Below are 14,025 nucleotides of genomic sequence, written 5' to 3' on the forward strand. Positions count from 1 at the left end.
ATGGCCGTGGTGAGCAGCAACCGAAGAAAAGAGTGAAGACAGAGACACTTCAACAGCAGCAAATTGTCTCCTTTCATTTTGAGTTGGGGCTGACGGAGTGGAGACAGTCTGAGAAGACATGCGACGCACCTCCCTGCAGCATTTGCTGCACTTCCAGAGTGCAGCACAACCAACCTTGCTGCTGCTGGCTGTATAAGATATGGAGACAACTGCTGCTGCTGCTGCTGCTGCTGTTGCTGATGCTGTTGCGCCTCTGCTTGCCTCCAGGATGAGTTCTATGGACAAGTTAGTGTTCATGTACTTACTTCGGATAATGCTGCACTCGTGCCGCTGTTGTTGCTGCTGCTGCTGCTGCTGCATGGGAGGCGTCGATGAATATGCTTTCTTTGCTTTCAGCAGCTAAAATAACTTCTCACGCTCATTTTGCTGCTGGCGTGTAACGGTGCGCTTAACGTGGGCAGTGTGTGAGGCGCAGCAGCAGCTACTGTAGCTACACCTAGAGCAGCAGCAGCACCCGCTGCTGCACGAGCAGCAGCAGCAACATCAGCAGCAGCAGAAGCAGCAGCAGTTGGGTGATTAAGAGACTCACACATGACGTACACACAACCTAGAAACAATTTCATCAAGCACCTCAAACATTAAAGGGAAAGTAGCTGCACTGGGCGACGGCCGACTCCGTGTTGCTGCTGCTGCTGCTGCTGCTGCTGCTGCTGCTGCTCCCGCTGCCGCTCCCGCAGCTGCTGCAGTCTTGCCGGCTGCTACGGCTGCTGCAGCAGAAGATGATAAAAGTAGTACCTCCTTTCTTAACCTTTGTGTGTTTTCTGTCTCCTCCGGAGATAGGGCTGCAGGTACAGCAGGAAGATCGAGTCTGCTGCTGCAGCAGCAGCAGCAGCAGCAGCAGACTAGGACACCTAGCAGCAGCAGCGCAGCAGCAGCGGCAGCTGGGATTTTGCTCTGCTTTGGCGGACTCCGGTGCTTTGCAGATTTTGTGGTAACAGAGACGTTGAAGACTCGTCCTATGGGTCGAGCAGCTGCTGCTGCAGCAGCAGCAGCAGCAGCAGGAGCAGCGGCAACAGGTGGCGCAGCGGCTTGGGGTGGCAGCCGCAGCAGCAGCAGCAGCCTTTTTTACCCTGGGAAAATGAGGCTTTTGGGGTTATAGAAGGCGGGAGGAAGCAGCAGAGGCTGGAGGAGCAGCAGCAGTACAGGCAGCAGCAGGAGCAGCATATGCTGCAGCAACCGTTGGTGCAGCAGCATCAGCATCAGCAGCAGCAGCAGCAGCAGCAGCGGCGAAGATGAAGTTCGGCAAGAACATTCGCAAGGAGGCGTGGCTCTGCCAGCGGCTGCACTTTCTTGACTATAAAAAACTCAAGAAGAGGGTTAAAGCTGCTGCTGCGCTGCTCAAGGAGCGCAACTATAGAGAATGTGTCTCCTGTCTCCGTTTATTTTTTGTTGATTTAGAAGAGGAGCTGGCTTTAGTACGTGGGGAGTATGCCCAGGAGCTGCAGCAGCTGCAGCAGCAGCAGCTGCTGCTGCAGCAGGAGTTCGAACGCCAGCAGGAGGATCCATATACGCAGCTGCAGCAGCAGCTGCAGCAGCTGCAGCAGCAGCAGCAACAACCAGATCACCACCAGGAGCAATATAACGACAACCTGGAAGAGGGAGGGCAGGCTGCCTTAGGGGATGCTGCAGCAGCAGAGGCAAGCGCTCGTGCTGCTGCTGCAGCACCTGCTGCTGGTATTGCAGCAGCCGTACCGCCAACTGCAGCAGAAACAGCAGCAGCAGCAGCAGCAGGGTCTTGGGCGGCTGCAATACAGCAGCTACCCGAAGAGACACGCCGCAGGCTTTCTGCTTCAACTTCACTGGAGCAGGTTCTTGACGTGCTGCTGTCTGTTGGCTGCGCAGCAGCAGCAGCTGCTGCTGCTGCTGCTCCAGATGGAGAAACAGCAGCAGCAGAAGCAACTGAGGGAGAGACAGCAACAACGGAGTCTGAAGCAGAATCAACAGCAGCAGCAGGCTCCGCGGCGATGGACCCGCAGGAGACAGCCGCCTCAACTGTAGCAGCAGCAGCAGTGCCTGCTGCTGCAACGACAGCAGCAGCAGCTGCTGCTGCGACGACAGCAGCGGCTGCAAGTACAGGTGCAGCAGCAGCAGCAGCAGCCGCAGCAGCAGATATTCCAGAGGAGGAAGAGGCGTTATCCAGCGTTGCAGCAGGAGACCCAGACGGCGCAGCAGAACTCACTTCAGCCTCATCTGCAGCAGCAGCAATCTCTCCTGAAGCAGCAGCAGCAGCAGCAGCAGCAGCAGCTTCACCAGCTTTAGAGGCTCTAGTATCTTTCTGTCAGAGGCTGCAGGAGGCCCTCAAGGGCTGCCGCGAGCTGCGTAAATTCATCATATGGAATACAGTCGCAGTAGTCAAGATCACAAAAAAGAGGTTTGCTGCTGCTGCTGCTGCTGCTGCTGCTGCTGCTGATGTGGCTGCTAATGCTGCTACTGTTTCCGTTTCTGCTGCTACTGCTGCTGCTGTTGCTGCTTTCGTTGCTGCTGGTGTTGCTACTGCTGCTGCAGCAGCAGATTGATTTGTGAGGGTTATTGCTTATTTTGCTGTGTCTCAGGAAGAAGCTGCTGTGCAGCTGCGAACCAACTGCACAGCCAGCAGCAGCAGCAGCAGCTAGAGCCCTTGCAGCAAGAACAGGCGCAGCAGCAGCAGCAGTAGAGATTGGCGAGGTACTTACAGCGGAAGGCGGCAGTGGGGTCCGTGCTGCAGCTGCTGCGGTGCCTACTGCTGCTGCTGCTCCTGCTCCTGCTGCTGCTGAGACTGTTCATCCATGCCACGGCTGCTGCTTCCTTCAGGTGGCAGAAGGCTTGGCTGCTGTTGACGGAGACAGCAGCAGCAGCAGCAGCAGCAGCAGCACAAGCAGCAGCAGTAGCAGCAGTGGGAGCGGTTTTTCGCCTGCTTGCGCCGGAACTTCTTCTGTTTCCATGAGCAGCAGCAGCAGCAGCAGCAGCAGTAACTTGAACAACACCACCAACAACAACAACAACAGCAGCAGCAGCAGCAGCAATACGAATATAATGACAGCTTGTTTTTCATCTGCTGCTTCTGTTTTGCGTCGTGAGAGCTGGCATTCGTCTTTAGCTCTACCGCATTTGCTGACGTCCTTGGATACGCTCTCTGATGCAGCGCTGCAGCAGCTAACGGGGCAGCCTCCTCCTTTAGAGAAGTATTCATGCCCTATATGTCTTGATGTTATTGAGAAGCCTGTAACTCTTAGAGCTTGCTGCCACAGGTTCTGCTTCTCTTGCTTTGCTGCTGCTGCTGCAGCAGCAAATAACGACAGCAACTCCACCGGCATGGGCCTCACCCGATGCCCTTCATGCAGAACAAATATCGTCCCTTTAGAAGAACCCTTGCTGCAGCTTGAGCAGCAGCAGCAGCAGCAGCAGCAGCAGCAGCAGCACATACACACGAGCACTGGGAACTCCCACGATCCGCAGACCACCACCAGCAGCAGCACCAGCAGCGGCAGTAGCAGTAGTAGCAGCAGCAGCAGCAGCAGCAGCAGTAGCAGCAGAGTTGCTTACATCGACGCAGATGGTAGCTTTGTAGGAGACGCGGAGTCCGGCAGTCTCCACACTGCTGAGGCCCTGACCAGCAGTAGCAGCAGCAGCAGCAGCAGCAGCAGTAGCAGCAGCAGCAGCAGCAGCAGGCTTGGGGGAGGGAGTGGAGGCGGGAACAGAAGGCGCGGCGGTTCAGCAGCGCCGACGGAGGAGAATACATTGGCAGCAGCAGCAGGAGCATCACCTGCTGCTGCTGCTGCTGCAGCAGCAGCAGCAGCAGCACCCCGGGCAGTTAGGTCTTCAGAAGTTACAATCGATGATGCGCTTGCTGCCTTCGTTCGGCGTTGCTTCGGACCCAAGACAGAACCTCCATATGTATGTGGCTGCTGCTGCTGCTGCTACTGTTGTTACTGCTGATGTTGCTGCTGCTGCTGCTGTTGCTTTTGCTGTTTCCACGGCTGGGACTTTAAAGCGAAGCTGACGGGTCGATGCTGCTGCTGCTGCTTCTGCACCTTAGTGGCCACGAAATGCTGCTGCTGTTGGTGCAGTTCCTATCCTTGCTGCTGCTGCTGCTGCTGCTGCTGCTGCTGCTTCCATTTGTGATTGCAGAGGAATGACTCCTCTCTTGAGCTGCTGGGTGAAGGGGGAGAGGAGACGAATACAGCAGCACCAGAGACAGCAGCAGCAACAGCCGCAGCAGCAGCAGCCGCTGCTGCTGCGGCTGCTGCTGCAGATGATGGTGGAGCTGATGCAGACGAGGCTTGCGACAGGCCAGATGCTTCTCCTTGCCTTCTTAGCTTCCCCATCCCTGCAGCAGCAGCAGCAGCTGCTGCTGCTACTGCTGCTGCTCCTGCGCCGCCATCCGTGCCCCCGTGCATCGATCAGCAGCAGCAGCAGCAGCAGCAGCAGTATTGTGCATGCGCATGCACAAGACATTCTGTTTCTCATGTGGGTGCAGTGCAGCACCAACGGCAGCAGCAGCAGCAGCAGCAACAGCAGCAAATATGCTGTTCGGATTGTGTGCATATGACGCCTTGCAGGGGCTCCTGCGGAGGAGCTGCAGCAACAAGGGGAGGCAGCAAGAGCGACTTGGCAGCCTTGCTGCTGCGGGCTGCTGCGCTTCATGCTGCTGCTGCGGCTGCAGCAAATGCAGCAGCAGCTGCAGCAACAGCAGCAGCAGCAGCGGGAGAGGGGGACGTGGTGTTGCTGCAGCAGATAGCACATGCGGTAGCCGCACCGCAGCTGCAGCAACCGCTCTTTGCTGCTGCTACTGGGTCGCAGTGCTGCCGGCAGCAGCCCGGCGTGCAGCAGCTGCAGCAGCAACAACAGCTACTGCTGCACCAGCTGCAGCAGCAACAGCAGCTGCTGTTCCAACAGGTGCAGCAGCAGCAGCAGCAGCAGCAGCAGCAGCAGCAGCTGCAGCAGCAGCAGCAACAGCAGCAACATCAGCAGCAGCAGCAGGTTACTCCAAACACAACGGATGACCTCGCTTTTGCTCTTTCACTGCTGCTGCAGGAGGGGCAGGAGCAGCAGCAAGCACTGCTTTCGGTCCCTCCCGGCCACGAAGCAGATCCAAAGGCGCTGCAGCAGCAGCAGCTGCTGCTGCAGCACCTGCAGCAGCTGCAGCAGCAGCAACAGCAGCAACAGCAACAACAGCAGCAACAGCAACAACAGCAGCCCACTGATGAACCGGATCCGAAGGAGCTGCTGCACCAACAGACAGCTCTTCTTTCTTTCCTGCAGCAGCAAGACCTGCAGCACCCTCAACACTTGCTGCAGCAGCAGCAACAGCAGCAACACTGCGGCATCGTATCTTGCACGCGGTGTGTATGTATTGGCGATCGCTCTACGAGCATTTCAGGGCCGCTGTGCAGCAGCAGCCAAAGCAGCAAAAGCTGCAGCAACAGCAGCAAAAGCTGCAGCAAAAGCTGCAGCAGCAGGAACAGCAGCAGCAGCAGCAACGCGGGGGGTGAAGACTTTGATTTGCAGCTGCAAGCAATTCTAGCAGAGCTGAAAGGTGTTGGCTGGAACCATGAAGCAACGGACACTGCTGCGTCGCAGCAGCAGCCTCAGCAGCAGCAGCAACAGCAGCAGCAGCACCTGCAGCAGCAGCAGCAGCACCTGCAGCTGCAGCAGGAGCAGCAGCTTCAGCTGCAGCAGGAGCAGCACCTGCAGCTGCAGCAGGAGCAGCACCTGCAGCAGGAGCAGCGCCTGCAGCTGCAGCAGGAACAGCACCTGCAGCTGCAGCAGGAGCAACAGCTGCAGCTGCAGCAGGAGCAACAGCTGCAGCTGCAGCAAATGGAAACGCTGCGTAGCGGCGGCGGCGGCAGCAGCAGCAGCAGCGAAAGAGCAGCAACTCACCACCTGTCTACTTCAGAAGTTCTGCCTACATTGGGTCCCCTGTCTAGTGCATCGCCCTGCTCTGCTGCTCCTAGTCTGCACAGCAGCAGCAGCAGCCTCAGCAGCAGCAGCAGCAGCAGCAGCCAGAGAGCGCAGATACAACGTGGCAACAGCTGCGGCGACTTGGGGAAGGGCGCTGCCGCACCAGCAACATGGTTAGCCCCTGAGGGCAGCAGCAACACCAGCAGCAGCACCAGTAGCAGCAGCAGCAGCAGCTGTTGCTGCAACGCCACCCCCCCAGTGCAGAAGCTTTCTCGCCGTCAGCGACGACTCCTAAGACAGCAGCAAGCAGAGGAGCAGTCGCCGATGCAGCAGCAGCTGCTGCAGAAGCAGCAACAGCCGCTTAAGCAGCCGCAGCAGCAGCAAAAGCAGCAGCAGCAGCAACAGCAGCATAGGCAGCAGCAGCAGCAGAAACAGCATAGCCAGCACTTGCGGCAGCAGCAGCGCGTACCACGAAGCGGCGGGGCTTCCTTTGATGGAAGCAGCTACTGGAGTGCTGACTGGAGTCAGCAGCAGCAGCAACAGCAGCAACAGCAGCAGCAACAGCTGCTGCTGCAGCAACACCCTGTAGGCATTAGCTATATTCAGGGTGTACATACACCGCAGCCACTGCCGGGGGCCCCATGGTTGCTGCAGGGGCCCTCAGTGCAGCCCCCCATCTTTGTGGGGCGTCGCTCCAGCTCGTTGAATGCAGGGGCGCAGCAGCTTCCGCCTGCTGCTGCTGCTGCTGCTGCTGCACCATCAGCAGCAGCAGCAGCTGCTCCTGCAGCAGCTCCTGCAGCAGCAGCTCCTGCTGGAGCCCCCACCGCACTCTGATGATTTTGTTCTACTTGTACAGCTGCTGCTGCAGGTGCTGCGGCAGCAGTTGCTGCTGCAGGTACTTCTGCAGCAGCAGCTGCTGCTGCAGTTGCTTCTGCAGCAGCTTCTGCTGAACCCGTCTTTAAGTAAACGCGGGATTGCATGCAGCAACAGATGTAGCAGCACCAGAACGTCAGCAACAGCAGCAGCAACAAGTACAGGAGCAGCAGCATACACACTAGGAGCAGCAACCGCAGCAGCCAGCGGTAGTAGGGGTATCAGCACTATTAATTCTGCTGCTGATCTTTATAAACTTAAAGGAGACAGTTGCTAGTTTTGCTGAGCCGTACAGCTCTCGGGTGTATGTACACCCCGCTGTGCTTAGGAGTAATGCAGCAGCAGCAGCGATAGCAGCACCAGCTACCACTGCTGTTGCTGCTGCTGGTTGGGCTCTGCAGTTTTAAATGAAACTCTTGCAGCTCCAGCAGCAGCAGCTATTGCTGCTGTTGCTGCTGCACATCGGCCAATGCCTTAGAAGAAGATGCTGCCGTTCTCCCGCTGCTGTTGCTGCTGCTGCTGCTGCTGCTGCTGTTGCTGCTGCTGCATGCATATCCGCCTATGCCCCCGCTGGAGGCACGGCTGTGAGTGTGGAGACGACCTTCGGTCTCTTTGAAAGCGGCTGCTGGGGTGTTGCTGCTGCTGTTGCTGCTGCTGTTGCTGCTGCTGTTGCTGCAGGTGGTGTTGCAGCAGCAGCATCGGTGCTGATGATTCGTTTACCCACAGCAGCAGCAAACTGCGTGTCTATGGATTTTAGCTGCTGCTGCTGCTGCAGCGCAAATGCTTCAAGCTGCTGGACGAGGTCTTCTGACGGCAGCTGCAGGAGCTGCTGAGCAGAGGGGGCGTGTGCCTTTGCTGCAGCAGCAGCAAGAGCTGCTTCTGCTGCTGCTGAGGGTGCTGTGGCATCTGCTGCTGCTCCGTCTGCTGCTGCTCCTGCTGCTTCTGCTGCTGCTGCTCCATATATCTCAACAAACGACAGCTGGTCGCGTGAGACGACTGCAGATTTTGCTGCTGCCAGGCGCAGCAGCGGCAGCAGCGGGGCAAATGCAGAGGCTTGCTGCTGCTGCTGCTGCTGCTGCTGCTGCTCTTGCTGCTGCTGCTGCTGCTGCCTCGTGCGGCGGTGCAGTAGCGGCGTGACAGGGTCCTCTTGCTGCTCTGCGCCTGCGACAGCAGCTTCCACGGTGGGAGCTGCAGCAGCAGCAGCAACAGCAACTCGCGAGTCTGCTGCTGCAATCACTTGCTGCAGCTGCTTCACCGTAGCTTCCACTGAGCCGCAGCCCCAAGGCCAAAGGGGGCCCCTTAGAGGAGCGAAGGCTGAGCAGCAAGCAGCAAGAGCTTCTACCACCTTCTGCTGCTCCCTGCGGTGTACAGACACCCCACACGCAGCAGCAGCGGCAGCAACAGTAGCAGCAGCAGCACCAACAATGCTCAGCACAAACGCGCGACAAAGCAAACAAAACCACAATACTAACGGCATTACCAGCGACAGAAAGCAGCAGCAGCAGCAGCAGCAGCAGCAGCAGCCCAAGTAATGAAGCACTCGCAGCATACAAAAGCAACGCTGCAAGCACAGCAGCAAACACAGCAGCAGCAAGACGCAGCAGCAGCAGCGCGCACAAGACCAGGAACAGCAGCAGCAGAAGAAACAGCAGCTGCAGCAGAAACAACAACCGCAGCAGCAGCAGAAACAGCAGCAGAATTACGTGTCCTGGATAGAAGAGCGGATGCCTTGAACAGCAGCTTTTGGGGCAGCTACCCTAGTGGTTGTAGTCTGCTGCTGCTGCCGCTGCTGCTGCTGCTGCTGCTGTGGCTGCTGCTGAGGCTGCCTCGCCCCTCCAGATACTGGGGCAACGCGTTGCTGCTTCTGCTGCGGCTGCTGCTGCTGTGCTTTCGCCAAGGGTGCGCTTGGCTGCTGCTGAAGAGCAGCCCGCTGCTTCTGCTGCTGTTGCAGCGTAGCACCAGCAGGAGGGCGTGGCTGCTGCTGCTGCTGTTGCTGGGGCGGCTGTTGAGGCTGCTGCTGCTGCTGTTGCTGGGGAAGCCTGGGTGCAGCCTTTGCCGCTTGCTGTTGCTGCTTCGCCAGCGGTGGGACGGTTGTTGGTGGTCTTTGCTGCTGCTGCTGCTGCTGCTGCTGAACCTTGAGCTGCTGCGGTTGGACTGGCCGCACAAGCTGCTGCTGCTGCTGCTGCTGCGCTGTTGCTGCTGCTGCTGTGCCCGCCACAGGTACAGCAGCAGGAGCGACAGACGAAGCTGCTGCTGTATTCCTAGGCGCCGCTTTCTTCGGCTGCATTTGCTGCTGCTGCAATTGTTGTTGCTGCTGCTGTTGCTGCTGCAGGTGCTGTTGCGGTAACTGATGCTGCAACTGCTGTGGCTGCTGCTGCTGCTGGTGCATATGAGGCCTTGCTACCGCTGCTGGAGGACCCGGCGGAGCTGCAGCAGGGGCAGAATGAGACACCGGAACAGCAGCAATTCCTGCTGCTGCTGCTGCTGCTTTCGGTGCGTGGGGTCTTCGAGCTACAGCTGCTGCTGCTCCTGCTGCTGCTCCCGGTGCTACTGCAGCAGCAGCGCGGGTTGCTGCTGCTGCTGGTACTGCTGCTGCAGCTAATGCAGGCGCTGCACGAGCAGGTATTGATGGAGCTGCTGCTAATGCTGGTGCTGCTGCAGCCGCAGCAGTTGCTGCAGGTGTTGCACGCGCAGCTGCTGCTGCGATTGGTGCAGCAGGTACTGCAGCAGATGCTGCTGCAGCAGGTGCTGCACGTGGTGCTACTGCTGCTGGAGCTGCAGCAGCAGCAGCTGCTGCTGCTGCTTTTGGGGCAGCTCGCACAGCCGCCGCCTTTGCCTTGGGCATTTGCTGGCTTGAAGCAGCAGCAACTGGCGCCTGCACCTGGAGCTGTCGCTGCTGCTGCTGCTGCTGCTGCTGCATGCGGTGGGCCCCTGGTGGAGGCTGAACAACGAATCCTGCAGGAGGCGTTGCCAGAGCAGCTTTCTGTTGATGTGCCTGCTGCTGTTGCTGCCGCTGCTGCTGCTGTTGCTGCTGCTGCTGCTGCACCAGCGGGGGAGGCGGAGGCTGCGGCACCTGCTGCTGCCGCCACTGCTGCTGCACAGGTGAGTGCTGCCTCTGTTGCTCTTGTGGTATTTGCTGCTGCAAGGGGACCCGCTGCTGCTGCTGCTGCTGAGGCATCTGTTGATGCAGCTGTTGCTGCAGCTGTTGCTGCGCCTGCGGCTGCAGCGGCTGTTTCGGCTGCCCGGTCCTTGTAACTGCTGCAGCAGGTGTTGCTGCTGTTGCTGCTGCTGCTGGAGGCATGTTCAGTTGCTGCTGCCCTGCTGCTTTCCCTGTGAAGGGCTTCGGTTGCTGCTGCTGCTGCTTGGGCTGTGGCTTTAGCTGCTGCACGGGGGGCTGCAGCGGCTGCAGCTGTTGTTGCTGCTGCTGCTGCAGCTGTTGCTGCGGCTGCTGCCGCCTTGGAGGGAAACTTGGCGCAGCTGCTGCTGCTGGAGGTGCTGCAGCGGTTGTAGGGTCTGAGAGCCGTTGGGGTGTAGTCGCTGGTTCTCTGTGCTGCTGCTGCTGCTGCTGCTGCTGCTGCTGCTGCTGCTCCTTTTCCCTCTTTCTGCGCATCAACTCCTCAAACGACATCGGAGCGTCGAAGTCTCTGCTGCCAGCAGCAGCATATGACTGCGACACCGGTGCTGCTGCTGCTGCAGCAGCAAAGCTGGGGGAAGCAGCAGCGGCTGCGGAAGCAGCAAGGGGTACGGCTGCAGCGGCAGCGACAGCAGCACCTGAATCGAAGGGAGGAGAAGATGCCCGACCTACCGGTGTAGAGGCCATTCGAGGCACAACTGTTCGCTGCTGTTGCTGCTGCTGTTGCTGCTGCTGCTGCTGCTGTTGCTGTTGCTGCTGCAAGGGAGGCGGAGGTGGCTGCTGCAGGGCCTGCTGCAGCTGCTGCAGCAGCCGGCCCTGTGCAGTTGTTGGGATCTTTTTCGGTTGGGTCCCGCGCTGCTGCTGCTGCTGCTGCAGCTGCTGCTGAGGCGGTAGTTGGAGTTGCTGCTGCAGCTGCTGTTGCTGCGGCAGCTGCTGCTGCTGCGGCAGCTGTTGCTGCTGCAGCTGTCTCCGCTGAAGCGGAGGCGGCTTGAGGCGTCCGTCTCTTGCCAGTCCCCCAGCAGCAGCAGAAGCAGCAGCAGGAGGAGGCGAAGAAGTGGTTAGTGCAGCAGCAGCAGAAGCAGAGATGGGCGCCCCCTGGGATGCGAAGGCCCCCTCAATAGGAGTTGCTTCAGCAGCAGCAGAAGCAACAGCAACTGCAGCACCTGCCTTCTTCATCCGCGCCTTTAGAGCCTGCAGCTTCACACTCCAGTCCCCAGAAGCAGCACGCCCAGGGGCCGCCGTCTCCTCCATTGTTGTGCTGCTGCTGCTGCTGCTGCTACTGCTGCTGCTGCTGCTGCCGCTGTTGCTGCTGCTCCTACTCCTGCTGCTGCTTGATTTGCTGCTGCCACTGCTGTTTTAAAGGCTGCAGCCGGTGCTGCTAGAGAAGGGGTTGGGGAATATGATTTGCTGCAGCAGCTGCACTGCTGCTGCACCTGCTGCGGTTGAAAGGCTGCTGCTGCAGCAGCACGAGGCGAAGACACAGTTGGTACAGCTGCTGAAAAAGCACAGAGCGTCGCTCTGCTGCTGCTGCAGTTTTCTGCTGCTGCTCCTACACCAGCAGCAGCAGAGGCTGCAGCGGCAGCAGCATGAGCCACAGCCCCAACACGGGGCCCCCCTAGCAGCAGCAGCTGCAACAGCAGCAGCAGCAGCAGCAGCGTCGCTTCAATACTTCCTGATCTCAGTCTAGGTACATTCTTTTATATTCGTTTTTATATCTTTTCCCGTCGTACTCCAATAATCTTTCCTGCTGCTGCGTGCGCAGCAGCAGCTGCTGCTCGTGTTGCTGCAGCAGCAGCAGCCGACACATTGTTTGCTGCTCAGCTATCACTGGAAGGACTCCAACGAAAATCGGAGTGTACGTACACCGCAGCAGCAGCACTCGCCCTCTCTGAAGCTCTGGTGTAGGTGAGTAGCGCCAGCAACAGCAGCAGCAGCAGCAGCAATAACAGCAGCAGCAGCAGCAGCAGCAGGAAAATAACAACAGCAGAAGAAGGAAGGGGGAGCGCATCCTTCATCCGACCTCGTGGTCGGTTTGTCCCCTCTTTAGGGGCAGCAGCAACAGCAGCAGCTGCACCTGCAGCAGCCCCAGCCACAGCAGCAGCCCCAGCAGCAGCAGCAGCAACAGCAACAGCAGCAGCAGCAGCAGCAGCAGCAGGTTTGTTTGTTAATTGGTTTCTATGGAGGCCTATCACCGCGTGTCAGGGGGCAGCTTGCGGCTGAAGGGCAAGAAGGGGGGCGACCTAAAAGAAATTAAAAAGAAAGAGAGACGGAAGCGTAAGCGCGAGCAGCTGCTGCTGGATCCTTCTGAAGCCTCAGCAGCAGCAGCAGCAGCTGCAGCAGCAGCAGCAGCAGCTGGCAAAGAAGACGCAGCAGCAGCAGCAGCCGCTGCAGCAGCCGCAGCAGCAGCAGCAGCAGCAGCAGCAGGCAGCAGCAGCTTGCAACAAGCAGATATAATTGAAGGTACTGGGCGTATTGTTGCTACTGGTGAAGTCGTTCAGGGTTTTAATACAAAGTTTAGACATGAAGTAGAAGAAGGAGACACGCTATTGCTGCTGCACCCCGCAACTTTGCTGCAAGAGGAGGCGCTGGTTGTTGCTGTACAGACAGACCGCACGCTGCATATACACTCGGGCTTCACAAAAGACTTCATCTCTACGACAGAGTTTAAAGTTAAGAAAACTGCAGCAGCAAATAGAGCAAAAGCTGCTGCTGTTGCTGCTGCACGTGCTGCACGCGCTGCAACAGCTGCAGGAAGCACCAACAGCAGCAGCAGCAGTCATGAGACACCCGAGGGCGGCGACCCTGAGTCAGCAGCAGCAGCAGCAGCAGCAGCAGCAGCAGCAGAACTGAAGAAGAAGATGAAGAAGGCAGGAAGGGTTGTCTCTGTTCGAGAAAAGAAGGGGATGTGGGGATACACCGTAAAACAAATAAAATCAAAAGACGAGCTCTCAGCAGAACAGAAGCTTGACTTGAGGTGTAAGCAAGGAAGAGACAAATTCTGCTGGTAAACACTCCTCCCGTTGCTGCTGTTACTGCTGCTGCTGCTGCTGCTGCTGCTGCTGCTGCAGCTGCTGGTGGTGGTACTCATCGTGCGGTGGTAGCTCGCAGTGGGGTGAAAAACAGCGGATGTTGCTGTTGCTGTTGCTGCTGCAGCAGCAACAGCGTCTGCTGCTGCTGCAGCTGCTGCAGCTGCAGCAATAGCCGAATAGAATATGCAGCCGTTGCAGCAGCAGCAAACGCAGCAGCAACAAAGTTTGCAGGAGGCCCGCTGCTGCTTCGTTTGCTTTCTCTTTGTTGCTGCCGGTGCTGCACAGCAGCGGCCCACAGGCCTGTAGAGCAGGGTTTGTCTCTTGCTGCAGCAGCAGCTGCTGCTGCACCTGCTGCTGCTGCTGCAGCACCTGCTGCTGTCTATTGGCTGTATATTTTGTGGGGGCCCCAATAGTGAAATATACACAGAGAAAACTCCCTTAGAAACAATTTAATAAAGATATAGCAGGTTGATGCAGCAGAGCTGCTGTTGCTGCTGCTGTTGCTGCTGCTGCTGTAGGTGTAGCGGCTGCTGTTGCCGTTGCTGCTGCTGTTGCTGCTGCTGCGACGAAGCCGCTGCTCGGCGTTTTAGAGGCAGAGACAAACAGCTGAGAGACACAAGAGGAGAGAGCAGCAAATAAAACTATATAATTATATATATATATATATAAAATACACATTATATATATACTATGTATACTATGTAGTGTTATTATTATTAATAATAACACGCAAACAAACAAACAAACGAACAAAAAGAATAAACAAATAAACAGATAAACAAACAAATAAACAAATACACAAACAGGACCCAGAAAAGAGACAGCCAAAAGCGATAAAAGGCTGAAGGCGATGAGTTTGAAGCAAAAGTTTAAAAGAAAAACGATAAGGCCAACACTGAAGACAAATAAAGAAAGAAAGAATTCTTTATATATATATATACATCTATATATATATATATATATGTATATGCACATATATATATGTATGTAGCTCTCTCTCTCTCCCTCTATATATATATATATATATATATATATACATATACATATATA

The 14,025-nt window shown here is 57.3% G+C and overlaps 3 protein-coding genes across 3 annotated transcripts; 2 read left to right on the forward strand and 1 right to left on the reverse strand.

The window, feature by feature from the left end:
• On the forward strand, positions 1–6,774 carry EAH_00036460 (zinc finger (C3HC4 type RING finger) protein, putative; the record flags this gene model as incomplete). The annotated part of the gene is made up of 5 exons (XM_013392054.1): positions 1–9; positions 849–988; positions 1,160–2,431; positions 2,613–3,933; positions 4,168–6,774. 5 exons carry the CDS (start codon positions 1–3, stop codon positions 6,772–6,774), a joined length of 5,349 nt encoding a protein of 1,782 aa, XP_013247508.1.
• A 598-nt stretch (positions 6,775–7,372) lies between these two features.
• Positions 7,373–11,197, reverse strand: EAH_00036470 (hypothetical protein, conserved; the record flags this gene model as incomplete). Its single annotated transcript, XM_013392055.1, has 3 exons — positions 7,373–8,171; positions 8,294–8,374; positions 8,517–11,197. The coding sequence occupies 3 exons, from the start codon at positions 11,195–11,197 to the stop codon at positions 7,373–7,375; spliced, it is 3,561 nt and encodes a 1,186-aa protein (XP_013247509.1).
• Positions 11,198–12,123: 926 nt separating this feature from the next.
• Positions 12,124–12,954, forward strand: EAH_00036480 (hypothetical protein, conserved; the record flags this gene model as incomplete). Its single annotated transcript, XM_013392056.1, has 1 exon — positions 12,124–12,954. The coding sequence occupies one exon, from the start codon at positions 12,124–12,126 to the stop codon at positions 12,952–12,954; it is 831 nt and encodes a 276-aa protein (XP_013247510.1).
• Positions 12,955–14,025: the final 1,071 nt, after the last annotated feature.

Source organism: Eimeria acervulina, genomic scaffold (assembly GCF_000499425.1).
Source record: "Eimeria acervulina Houghton genomic scaffold, Eah_scaff393, whole genome shotgun sequence".
Taxonomy (NCBI): domain Eukaryota; phylum Apicomplexa; class Conoidasida; order Eucoccidiorida; family Eimeriidae; genus Eimeria; species Eimeria acervulina.